Source organism: Danio rerio, chromosome 2, assembly GCF_052040795.2.
Source record: "Danio rerio strain M-AB ecotype USA chromosome 2, GRCz13ab, whole genome shotgun sequence".
NCBI classification, from domain to species: domain Eukaryota; kingdom Metazoa; phylum Chordata; class Actinopteri; order Cypriniformes; family Danionidae; genus Danio; species Danio rerio.
Genome location: NC_141022.1, coordinates 62,398,103 through 62,411,522, shown reverse-complemented (window position 1 = coordinate 62,411,522; position 13,420 = coordinate 62,398,103). Strand labels below are relative to the sequence as shown.

At 38.9% G+C, this 13,420-nt stretch overlaps 3 protein-coding genes across 7 annotated transcripts in view; all 3 read left to right on the top strand.

Annotated features, from left to right (window-relative positions):
• lingo3b (leucine rich repeat and Ig domain containing 3b) overlaps nt 1-13,420 on the top strand; it is a 644,601-nt gene that overhangs the window by 24,993 nt on the left and 606,188 nt on the right. The window lies entirely within an intron of this gene.
• LOC147846599 (GTPase IMAP family member 1) lies at nt 1,216-4,717 on the top strand. Of its 3 annotated transcripts, XM_087241736.2 has the most exons (3): nt 1,275-2,333; nt 3,087-4,346; nt 4,377-4,494. In XM_087241736.2, the coding sequence occupies exons 1-2, from the start codon at nt 2,321-2,323 to the stop codon at nt 4,304-4,306; spliced, it is 1,233 nt and encodes a 410-aa protein (XP_087097862.1). In that variant the 5' UTR covers nt 1,275-2,320; the 3' UTR covers nt 4,307-4,346; nt 4,377-4,494. The 3 variants fall into 3 exon arrangements, with proteins under 3 accessions (XP_087097863.1, XP_088505668.1, XP_087097862.1); XM_087241737.1 differs by having other exon boundaries at nt 1,216-2,648; nt 2,766-4,717; XM_088649542.1 differs by having other exon boundaries at nt 1,231-2,333; nt 3,087-4,717.
• Nucleotides 8,020-11,606, top strand: LOC100002591 (GTPase IMAP family member 9). 2 transcript variants are annotated; one of them, XM_087241756.1, is made up of 2 exons: nt 8,020-8,186; nt 10,047-11,606. In XM_087241756.1, the coding sequence occupies exons 1-2, from the start codon at nt 8,174-8,176 to the stop codon at nt 11,138-11,140; spliced, it is 1,107 nt and encodes a 368-aa protein (XP_087097882.1). In that variant the 5' UTR covers nt 8,020-8,173; the 3' UTR covers nt 11,141-11,606. The 2 variants fall into 2 exon arrangements, with proteins under 2 accessions (XP_087097882.1, XP_087097883.1); XM_087241757.1 differs by having other exon boundaries at nt 8,158-8,512.

The window sequence follows — 13,420 nt, the reverse complement described above, 5'->3', positions numbered from 1 at the left end:
ATACTGTAGTGTACTTTAGTTTTTACTACAGTAAGCTGGTGTATTGTAGTTTAATATACCCTATTTGTTTGTTATAGTAATTGTGTTACCATAGCAACTTAGCAACTGTAGAATCACAACAACAGAGTAATTGATACAGTTTTTGTTAACGTAGCAACTTTAGAATCACAACAAATTAATTACTGTAGTTGTTGTGTTACCATAGCAACAGTACAATCACCACAAAAAAATCAGTTGTTACCATAGGAACTGTAGAATCCCCACAACAGATTAATTACTGTAGTTGTTAACATAGCAACTATAGAATCACCACAACAGATCAATTACTGCAGTTGTTGTGTTACCATAGCAACTGTAGAATCACCATAACAGATACATTTTCTAAAGTTGTATTACCATAGCAACTGTAGAATCAACACAGCAGATCAATTACTGTAGTTGTTTTACCATAGCAACTATAAAATCACCACAACAGATCAATTACTGCAGTTGTTTTACCATAGCAACTATAGAATCACCACAACACATCAATTACTGCAGTTGTTGTGTTACCATAGCAACTATAGAATCACCATAATAGATACATTTTCTAAAGTTGTATTACCATAGCAACTGTAGAATCAACACAGCAGATCAATTACTGTAGTTGTTTTACCATAGCAACTATAGAATCACCACAGCAGATCAATTACTGTAGTTGTTTTACCATAGCAACTATAGAATCACCACAACAGATCAATTACTGCAGTAGTTGTGTTACCATAGCAACTGTAGAATCACCATAACAGATACATTTTCTAAAGTTGTATTACCATAGCAACTGTAGAATCAACACAGCAGATCAATTACTGCAGTTGTTTTACCATAGCAACTATAGAATCACCACAACACATCAATTACTGCAGTTGTTGTGTTACCATAGCAACTATAGAATCACCATAATAGACATTTTCTAAAGTTGTATTACCATAGCAACTGTAGAATCAACACAGCAGATCAATTACTGTAGTTGTTGTGTTACCATAGCAAGTAAACAATCACCTCAACTGATCAACTACTATAGTTGTTGTGTTACCATAGCAACTATAGAATCACCACAGCAGATCAATTACTGTAGTTGTTTTACCATAGCAACTATAGAATCACCACAGCAGATCAATTACTGTAGTTGTTCTGTTACCATAGCAACTGTAGAATCACCACAATGGATCAATTACTGTAGTTGTTACCATAGCAACTGTAGAATCACCGCAACAGATTAATTAAATTGCTTTACTATAGTATGGTTCAATATTAATACAGTCATTACTATGAATTACTATAGTGCTATTTTCAAGTGGTTAATTATTAATCCAAGTAATATGTTCCATCCTGTCAGTTTACTCCTGAAAACTGCATCGCTGTGTCCCTCTAGTGGGTGCATTTGGGGAAAAAAGTCATATATTTAAGTCATATATTTAATTTAGTAAACTGCAAAAAATGCTTTCCTTACTTGGAGCATTGTCTTGTTTCTAGTTAAAATATAAAAAAAAAACATAAAGCGTTTTTTAGACATGCAAAAAAATATTCTGAAAATATGTTCTGAACTAATAAATCAATATCAAGGGAGTTTTTCCTTAAAACAAGCACAATAATCTTGTTTATGTGCAGGTATTGTTGGTGTGCTGCTTGCTTTTAGTTCTTGCCTTGTCAGTTTGGATATTAAACAGTGTTGCCAGATATAGTTGAAAGTTTCACACCCAAAAACTGTCCAAAACCCGCCAACATAGTTGATTAATAATTTACATTTACTTCAGTCAGAATTTAGACTTTCGACAACTGACTGCTACAGTACATACAATACAAGCAGTGACCATGTTAGCGACCGACACCAAACAGAAGCAAAAGCAACCACAACAGCAAAATGACGACACAACCTGATCACATCAAAACCACCCAATCTGGCAACATTTATAATGTTTCACCACTGACTTCCTTTTATACCGCATTTCCTGCTTTCAATTCTTTACTAGTGACTCTTTCTGACAGTTTAACTCGTGTGTAACATGAGATCTTTCTTCTGCAGAAGCACATGATTTAATGAAGATAATCAGGTGTTTCCACATTTACAGCAGTTCAATTGAGTTTGGCTTCAGATGGCTGAGTCAGTACGGCTAATAATAGTCTTGTTTGAATAATATTGATATTCAGGTTTTTCCTGGGTTGAGTTCAGCCGTGTATCTGGACAACAGGGATTTTATTGTGTTCAGTAAGTCCAGCCCATCATAAACCAGTCCACAAACAGGTTACAGTACAAACACACCTGACAGACCGAGGAAACATGAGCAACGAAGGTAGGCTCATCACGTTATTCACATTACTTTTATATTATTTTTGTATTCATTGACAAATTATATGTTTTATATATTTTATATGCTTTAATATGTTTATTTTGATAAATTCTGGATGAAGTGTGTTTGAGGGTAAATCTGTGCTGTTATTCTTATATATATGAACCACACACTGCTTGACTGTAGTGTTTGTATATAGTAAAGCACTGGAATTAATCTGCTGTGGTGATTCTACAGTTGCTATGGTAACAGCAGCTACAGCAATGTAAACAAACGGTCTGTACTGTATAGCAGGGGTTCTCAAACTCAATCCTGGAGGTCCGGTGTCCTGCAGATTTGAGCTCCAACTTGCCTCAACACACCTGCCAGAATGTTTCTAGAGCTGGTTTAGTTAGCCCAGCAGTGTCTGATTGGGGTTGGAGCTAAAATCTGCAGGACCTCCAGGACCAGGATTAAGAACCCCTGCTATGTAGTGTTCTACAAGTGTAGAGTATATTAAAATACAGACATTACAGTTTACTGTGGTAAAGCTAATGTATACTTCAGTATTTATTACAGTTTATCAGTTCACTATAGTTAATACTACAGTACGCTGGAGCACTCATTAACAAAGTGTTGTAGTACATACTATAATATATAGTACACACTTTACTAGTGTGATTTATGAACACTACAGTATCTACTAGATATTACTATAGTGTTTATTCATGTGTGGTGAACTAAATAATGATTGCTGATTGACTTTATTTTTCTCAGGAGGAAATAGTCGCCGGCGGTCAAACAGGATCTCAGCTGAGAGAACTGACAATAATGAGGGTAATGAAGGTGCTTGTTCACAGAATGTTCTGCGTCTGGTTCTGCTGGGAAAAACCGGCGCAGGGAAAAGCGCAACCGGGAACACAATCCTGGGAGAGAAACGCTTCAATGATGATCTGAGCATGAGTTCAGTCACTAAAGAGTGTCAGAGAGAAAACACAAGCACTGAAGGACGAAACCTGCTGCTGGTGGACACACCGGATTTTACAGAAACGGATAAAACCATTGAGAAAATACAACAGTGCCTATCTCTGAGTTCTCCTGGTCCTCATGCGTTTCTTCTGGTTATACCGATAGAGAGATACACCGATGAACAAGAACGCATTGCAGAAATGATTCTGGAGATGTTTAATGAAGACATCAGCCGATACACCATCCTCATATTCACACACGCTGACAGACTTAATGGAGGATCCATTCAAGAGTTCATAATGAATCAAAAGCTGAAGATACAGGAGCTCGTGGAGAAATTCGGAAGCCGTTTCGTGGCCTTCAACAACAAAAACCCTGAAAACCGAGAACAAGTGACACGACTCCTTCAGAAAGTGGATGAACTGATGATCCAGAATGAAAACCGTCACTTCAGCAGTTCGATTTCAGATGTTGTACAGGAAACCAAGAGAATAATGGAGGAGAAAAGAGAAGCCGATGTTGCTGAAAGGAAGAGGAAAGTCAAAAAAGAGGTGAGAAAAATGGCTGAAGCTCGCTGGTCTGCGTTTACAACATCCTTGAAGGAGGAGAAACAAGAAATTGAGAAAAAAAGGACAATCATTTATGGGCGGTTTGCAGAGATTGAGATGGATATAAAGAAGGAAGAGCGGAATGCTAAACCGATACCGGCGAGGCTCAAGCGATTCCGATCGTCTCTCAAAGCTGAGTTGGAGAATATTAGAAAACTGAATAATCGCGATAGAAAGGAAGAGGAAGAGAGATTGGAAAGATACGAGAAGGAAAAGAAGAATAAGGCCATTTGGATTAATGAGGAGGAACAGAGGAGGCTGGGTAAAGCAGGCCAGGACAAACAACTTCATTCAGAACACTATAACACAATCCTTTGGATCCTGGTTGGCTTCTTTGTTGGATTTGCATCTTTAACACTTCTGCTCTTTTCTCAGCAATATAAGCTGGATTCTCAGGAAAGTTCTTGGCAGTGGTGGTAGGAACTGTGTGTATTAAGGCTCTGGTATACTTCAAACTTAGGTCTTATTCATTTTTATACTTCAAACTTAGGTCTTATTCATTTTTTGATTGAATATACGTCTGAGATTGCCTGAAAGAGGTCTGGGCTTGGTTGAAACAAATTCTGGAGCGGTTTGTTTGTTGAGAGAAAGCATTATGATCCAATGAACTATTGAACTAGTGTATTATGGATATGTAATAGGCATACAGTGCATCCGGTATTGATAGCGCTTCACTTTATTCATATGATTTTATGCTACAGCCTTATTCCAAAATAGACTAAACTTATTGATTTCCTCAACATTCTACACACAATCCCCCACAATGACCATGTGAAAAAGAGTTTTTGAAATTGTTGTAAATTTATAAAAAATAAAAAGCTGATAAATCAATTCAATTGTTTATTGTCATGTGCACAGTAAGGGAACACGTTTCCCTGTACAATGAGATTCTTACTTTGCCGTCCACAGTAAAGTCATACACAGAACATACACATCATACACGACATACACATAAATACACATATATACACAGAAGTGACTGAAGTATAATTATAAAATGTAAGTATATACATATCTATGAAAGTACACAATATATAAAACTGATTTTGGAGTACTGAAACAGATTTAAACAATGTATAGTGGTTCTTAAAGGGTCACGAAACACCAGAACACATGTGTTGAGCTGTTGACAGTCGTATATGTGTCCCACACTGCTAAAAACACTATTAGGACACCTATATTTCACTAAAAAGTGTAAATTGGTTGTTTTTTCGTTATTTCAAGCAAATTCGTACTTCCGGTTTGAAAGAATTTTTGAAGCTGCGTCACGGTCATGACATAATAGCGTGTATTCCAGCGTGCAGACTGGACATCTGTGCCAGAGTGTGTCTTATTACGTCTTACAGTGTGCTGCATTAATGCATGAGTAAGACTTGGTTCAAACCAATCAGCGCGCTCTATTGTGCAACTTCATTAATATTCATTACTGTCACAGTGTTTAGACGACAGAGACGCCACGTTGTGTTGGCAAAACAAGCGTGAAGTGTTGCTTTTATAGTTTGCTGCAGTGAAGTTTTGTTTTCATTTTCTCTCTGTGAGAGCGCAGCTGGAGTCACGTGTGGATTAACAGTGTACGCGACGCTCCACAACAATAACTTACGTGTCTAAGGAGGATTATTGTTTACCTGAGAGCTGTTCTCATCTGCAAACGCTAAGATCCGGATTCGCTTGTAGTCTCCTCTTAATAAAGACGCGGCTCTAGCTGCTGGTGATTGTCCTGTCTCTACAGATTTGGTGAGTGAGCGACCAGTGCTCTTTGTTTATTCAGTTTGTTCGTATCGAACTATTGCACCGAGTGTAAACATGTTAGCACCACAACCAAACTTTAACCTTGTGTAGGATTTTCACCGCATTTAGTGACCGGAATAACACACGCGGCTTTCTGACGCTACCTGCCGTGTGCATCTAAGTTTCCGGAAAATGCGGAGGGTTTTTTTCTCTCATTCGGCGTGCGGTATCAAACATTGCATGAAAAATACACACTTACAGCAGCTCCTCGAACCCGTGGACATGACATGAATTTCCTGAATAAAAGAAATGTGTCTTTGTCTTTGGGAATGTTTGCCCGTTCCTCTTTGCAGCACCTCTCAAGCTCTATCAGGCTGGATGGGAAGCGACGGTGTGCAGCCATTCTCAGATCTCTCCAGAGATGTTCAATAGGATTTAGGTCTGGGCTCTGGCTTGGCCACTCAGCGAGTTGTTTCTGTGGCACTCCACTGATATGTTGTCGGTGTGCTTTGGGTCATTGTCCTGGTGGAGGATGAAGCGTCGCCCCAGTCTGAGGTGGAGAGCACTCTTGTGCAGGTCTTCATTCAGGATGTCTCTGTACATCGCTGCATTCATCTTTCCCTCTATCCTGACTAGTCTTCCAGTTCCTGCTGCTGAAACACATCCCCACAGCATGATGCCAACACCACCATGCTTCACTGTAGGGATGCTGTTAGCCTGCTGATGAGCGCCGCCTGCTGTTCTCCAAACGTAACGCCTGGCGTTCACTCCAAACAGTTCAGTTTGAGTCTCATCAGAGCAGAGAGTTTAGTTTCTGATGCTCTGAGAGTCCTTCAGATGGCAAACTCCAGGTGGGGAGTGTCTTCCGTCTGCCCGCTCTACCATACAGATGCCTGATTGGTGGATTGCTGCACAGATGGTTGTCCTTCTGTAAGGTTCTCCTCTCTCCACAGAAGAACGCTGGAGCTTAGACACAGTGATCATCAGGTTATTAATCACCTCCCTGACTAAGGCCTTTCTTCCCCGATCACTCAGCTTAGATGGCCGGCCAGCTCTAGAAAGAGTCCTGGGGCCTCATGTATCAACGCTGCGTACGCACAAAAACTTTGCCTACGCCAGATTTCACGCTCAGAATCACTCACGTTTGGATTTACTAACGATGAAATGAACGTGAGAATGTGCGTTGTTCTATGCCAACTTCATGCACGCTCAGGAACGCACAATGTAAACCAATGCAAATCACCACAGAAATAGCAGACAGATTTATAGTAATAACTTTCGAAATACATTAAAATACCACAGGGCATCAAACCGGGGCTCGAATCAACAACCTTTTTGTTGTGAGCGATCGTGCTACTCGCTGCACCACGTGACGCCTCCAAACCAACGTCATATTGACGTCAAATACTGACATTTATTCGTCAGGTATGGCAACTAAATTTCAACATCTGATAGACGTCTTAGTGGTGACATATACACAACGTCAAGCTGTAACATCATTAGACGTTGATATTTGGTTGCTTATACACTCAGAAATAAAGGTACATGAGCTGTCACTGGGGGGGGGGGGGGGGTACCTTTTCAAAAGGTACACATTTGTTCATAAAGGGTCCATATTGGTACCTCAAAAGTATATATTAGTAGCTAAAAATTTTAGGAGGAGCACTTTTGTTCTTTTTAGGTAGTAATATGTACCCTTGAGGTATTAATATGGACCTTTTAGGTACAAATTTGTACCTTTCAAAATGGTAGCACCCCATTAACAGATTGATACCTTTATTTCTGAGAGTGTAGGTTGGACATTGGACATTGACGTCGGCCGGAGCGCTGAGTTCTGTCATAAACCTGATTTTTATTTCCAAACAAAATGCAACATCCCCACAATGTTGGGTACAACGTCAATCTGACATCATGTCGACATCTTGTGCCTGCTGGATGTTTAGGGCCATTTTTGTCATCATGCAGTAAACAGCCGTCATCTTCTCATCAGTGACCTGCATCTAAACAGTCTCTGGGTCAATGTGTGTGAAGATTTTGGACTTCTTTTTGGACACTTAAAATGCTTTTTAAACAGTTTGCTGCAATTATAAATCCTTCAAGTCTTGAGGAAGTTTATTATGATGTGATTTACCTTCTGTGTGCGATTTAATTGGACAAGAATCACAAGACTGATTTCTCTAATCTTCATAGACAAGAAAAAATACAGTCGTGACTGCAGGTTGAAGGTTAATAGTGGAGTAAAAGTACTGATACTGCAGTAAACGTACTAAAGTGAAAGTAAAAGTACACATTTATAAAACTACTTAGTAAAGTACAATTCCTGAAATAACTACTCAGTTAATTTGAGTATTTGTCATTTACTTTACACTACTAATTGTTCATAATCATTTTGTTTACTTTCCCAGATTCTGTTTGTTTTTTATTTGTATTGTTTTCCTGGGTTGAGTTCAGCCGTGTATCTGGACAACAGGGATTTTATTGTGTTCAGTAGGTCCAGCCCATCATAAACCAGTCCACGAACAGGTTACAGTGCAAACACACCTGACAGACCGAGGAAACATGAGCAACGAAGGTAGACTCATCACATTATTCACATTATTTTTATATTATTTTTGTATTCATTGACAAATTATATGTTTTATATACCAATTACCAACCTACGTCACACATGACGTCACACAAGTCCCCGGTTGCAAAAAACAGACAGGCTGCAATGGGAAAGATGTCGTGTTTTGCGGTAGGATGCCGAATTCGAGTCCAAAATTAGAAAACTTAACTTTTACCATACACCACACACTGCTTTAATACCGACTGCAGACGTCTTTGGCTAAATGGGAGCTAAATGAAGTGTGGAACTAATTGGAAATGCTGGACTCTGCAGTTGTCATGTTATATCAGGTCAGTTCACGCTATGCTGGATCAGACTCATCACTCGTTTTTGATTGCAGAAATGATTTCAGCAAAAACAGTTACATATGGTGAATTAAACTGCTGACACTGAATGCTAAGAATGAAACGTGAAAGGTACGTTTATTAAGGTAAACTTAGTTTTATATTCACACATTCATTCAGTGACAACTTGTGACAAACTCCCTATATTGTTTACCACGACACTTTGAATATTCGGTCTGAAATAAGCTGCAAGTGTGACTTGAAAACAACATTAGCACTGTTTATTTGACTGTGGACATATTGTACTTTGATAGTCATTGGCTGCTGCTAATATGATTTTTCTATTTAGAGTGTGCAAATAATATTTTTATGAAATTATATTATTAAGGAGAAAGTCTGAATGTGCGAATATAAAACCAACTTTACCTTTATGTGTAGGTTCACATACCCTGCCGTATAGGTGAAGTTCACTGTCAGAATGCAGTCGTTTTGTGTGTTGGTGATTAATTACCCAGGCCTTGTATAACGTTAGCTCCGTCTTGTTTCCTTGTCTTTGGCTAGGTGGAATCTCGGTGTTTAGCTCTTGAATCTGGTCATCATGGAGCAATATTTATTGCACATGACCTCAAAGAACAACATTGTTGGCATCCAAAGACTTGTAGAGCTTTAACTTCTCTCTTGTAAAATCACTCGGAGCTTGAGATTGTATATTTGGGGCTGGATGCTCGGTCACTTCGTCTTATCCAATATTCATTGGGTGGGTGCTATCGCAAATGGAGCTGTCAGATGAACGCCGCTCACTTTAACATTAATTTTGCTGAATCACTGTGCTTGTCACTGGGCGACGAGCTGTTATAACATGCTGTAAGCATTATGTAAATAATATATATAATATGTAAGTAATATATCTTACTTCTAAGACAACAACAAACTCTGCACCGCATCTGATGTCATTCCCTCGCTGTAAATGCTAGGGCTCCCGGTTGCTTTCTGCCACCTCCCTGCGCGCGCATCCTGAATGTTTACAAACATGGTCATTGGTCTATATGCTTTAATATGTTTGTTTGGGATAAAGCCTTGATAAAGTGCACCTGTGTTTGAGGGTAAATCTGTGCTGTTATTGTTATAAGAACTACATTCGGCCTGACTGTAGTGTTTATGAATCATAATATAGTAAAGCACTGGAATTAATCTGCTGTGGTGATTCTATAGTGAATATGGTAACAGCAGTTACAGTAATGTAAACTAATGATCAATACTGTAATGTTCTCTAAATAGGGTATATGAAACAACAGTACACCACAGTTTACTGTAGTAAAGCGAAAGTAAAGTACAGTATTTATTACAGTTTATCAATTCACTAAAGGTAATACTACAAGATGCTGAAGCCTTTGTTAAGAAACAGTTGTGATATTTACTATATAGTATGCACTTTACTTTTATGGTCATGAACACTACAGTATCTACTAGATATTACTATAGTGTTTATTCATGTGTGGTGAACTAAATAATGATTGCTGATTGACTTTATTTTTCTCAGGAGGAAATAGTCGCCGGCGGTCAAACAGGATCTCAGCTGAGAGAACTGACAATAATGAGGGTAATGAAGGTGCTTGTTCACAGAATGTTCTGCGTCTGGTTCTGCTGGGAAAAACCGGCGCAGGGAAAAGCGCAACCGGGAACACAATCCTGGGAGAGAAACGCTTCAATGATGATCTGAGCATGAGTTCAGTCACTAAAGAGTGTCAGAGAGAAAACACAAGCACTGAAGGACGAAACCTGCTGCTGGTGGACACACCGGATTTTACAGAAACGGATAAAACCATTGAGAAAATACAACAGTGCCTATCTCTGAGTTCTCCTGGTCCTCATGCGTTTCTTCTGGTTATACCGATAGAGAGATACACCGATGAACAAGAACGCATTGCAGAAATGATTCTGGAGATGTTTAATGAAGACATCAGCCGATACACCATCCTCATATTCACACACGCTGACAGACTTAATGGAGGATCCATTCAAGAGTTCATAATGAATCAAAAGCAGAAGATACAAGAGCTCGTGGAGAAATTCGGAAGCCGTTTCGTGGCTTTCAACAACAAAAACTCTGAAAACCGAGAACAAGTGACACGACTCCTTCAGAAAGTGGATGAACTGATGATCCAGAATGAAAACCGTCACTTCAGCAGTGAGGTTACACAGATAATGCAGAGAGAGGAGAGAGGAGACGCTGCGATGGTTAAACAAGTGAGGAAGCTGAAGAAAGAAATCAAGAAGCTGAATGAAAAGTGTCAAGAAACCGAGAGAGAAATGAGACGCTTTAAGCGCAGGGTTCATCAGGCGGAGATGAAGGAGCAGGAGAACTCGGCAAACATTGAGCTGATTAAAGCATTTCTGGAGAAGCTGAAGAGCAGGAAAATAAAGCTCAAAAGAAAAATTTGGCAGTTAAAGGACAGAATGAAACTTTCAGATATTAACATGATGCTGCTGATGCTTCCTGTTTTGCTGTGTTTTGGAGGTGCATTTTATTATGTGCTTCGTTCCCCTCCGAGGGTGGAAGATGGGTTTTGTTCATATTTTACCAACTGGGATCTGAAGAAAAGAGAATTATTTTTGGGAATAAGTTTGCAATGAAAGATGTATTTGCAAAGTTGTAAAATTTAATTTAGTGATTAAATAATTATTATTGAAAGCCCAGAGGAGTCCAGACTTTATTATAGACTGTAAAGAGCACTTTATTATCAATGTTGAGTCCAAAGTACTATTATTTTCTCTCATGATGTGAGTCATAAACCAAACACACGAATTAAAACACTGTGATTATTTGATCTGAAGAACAAATAAACAAATAAAGAGCAAAATGACAGACTAAACACTCAATGTGCTTTAACCAGTGGATTTTCTTTAAATCCTTCAGAACAACAAAATCATTTCACTCTTCAAATTGATCAACATTATGTGCAGATTTATGTTTATAGAGCAGAAATATAGTGTGTTCACAGCCCAAGAGCTTCATGCAATATTATATTTAGCCATATCCTTATAAAATACTGTCATATTTACAGATATATAAAGAGCATAAACACTGTAAAAATAAAAACTGATGCTGCCTTAAATTGTTAAGTTAAATCAAAGTTTTGTTTTGTTTTTTTGCTTGATTTTGTACACAGTTCTCCTGTCTTAGTAGTAGATTTATATTGTTTATCTAATCATATGTAAACACTTATTTAAAATTCACTATAAGGTAATTTAATTTCAGCTTCTTGTTTAACTTCTATGGTTAAACCTTTTGTTTGTCATGTATAAATGTGGACCTCAAACTTAAACAACTGATTTATACATCGCATAATCTGACCATTAAGGGCAACATACACTCACCGGCCACTTTATTAGGTACACCTTACCACTACCAGGTTGGACCCCCTTTTTGCCTTCAGTGCTTAAATCCTTCATGGCATAGGTTCAACAAGTCAAATCCAATTTTGCTCCATATTGACATGAAAACATCACACAGTTGCTGCAGATTTGTCGGCTGCACATCCATGATGCCAATCTCCCGTTCCACCACATCCCAAAGCTGCTCTATTGGATTGAGCTCTGGTGACTGTGGAGGCCATTTGAGTACAGTGAACTCATCGTCATGTTCAAGAAACCAGTCTGAGATGATTGAGCTTTATGACATGCTGCGTTATCCTGCTGGAAGTAGCCATCAGAAGATGGAGACACTGTGCTCATAAAGGGATGGACATGGTCAGCAGCAATACTCAGGTAGGCTGTGGCGTTGATGCTGTGTTGTAAACACTTTAATTATAAACAGACCCTCATTAACATGCTTATTGAGTTATAATTTTATAATAAGTTATATGTTACGTTATATGTTATATGTGTCTTGTGTGATCTGAAATTCTGCACAACCAATCAACAGGAGTCCACTAGGCTGTGTCAGTGTTGTTCTTGTAGAGCATTCTTGACTGGAGCGTCATCCTTCAGGCCTGTGGCCAGTTTCGTTTCTGTTGAAGTCAAGATGTCCAGCCCTTCACAAAATAACGGTGCAGAAACAGAGGTGTCACACACACTCCATCTCACTCCCCTTCTATCTCTCTCACACACACACACACAGAGTGAGAGAGAGAGAGAGAGAGAGAGAGAGAGAGAGAGAGAGAGAGAGAGAAAGCAGTTCTGAGAAGACAAACTGCAAAACATGTCGAACCAAGGTATTTGTTTATGCTTAGTTTACTCTAATTGTCAACTATCACTCTATATATCAATGAATCTCAGACACGCAGGTTTCACTGTACTTCCTTTACTTCACATGCATGCGCATAGCAATGACGTCATACACTACAAACCATACATGGTCTGTCATATCCTCCCATCCTGCTGTCTATATACATAACATATTGTAACATCTTTCCTTTTTTTTTTTATTTATTTATATACAGTATTATGTGCACTGTATGCAAGGAACAACATAACATTACAACATAACATTACAACATGTGCACAACAGCATAACACTGCATGCTCTTAATTTCGCTTCAGTGTCATAAAACAATGACAGATGTTTAAACAAAATCTCTCAAGTGTGTTGGTCTTTTAACTATTCTGCCACTTCTAGTTATCACAACACTGTTGCTGGTGTCTGTATGGTGTGTGCGTGTAATGCGTGTCTCTGGAACTGCCTTTGTATGTCCCTCATCTGGATGATTAGTCTGAGCAAGCTTGACAGTATTCCCTGTGTCTGCTCTCTGTGGTCTTCCAGGCACAGTCCTTAGATGTTTCCGATTTCTCCGTACAACAGTTCCATTTTCCAGCTTGACAGTGTATGATCGGTTATTGGTCATTCTTTCCACCTTTGCCGGTGTCCAGTGTGCTTTACGTTTTGTGTCCAACTGGACTCTTACTTGTTCTCCC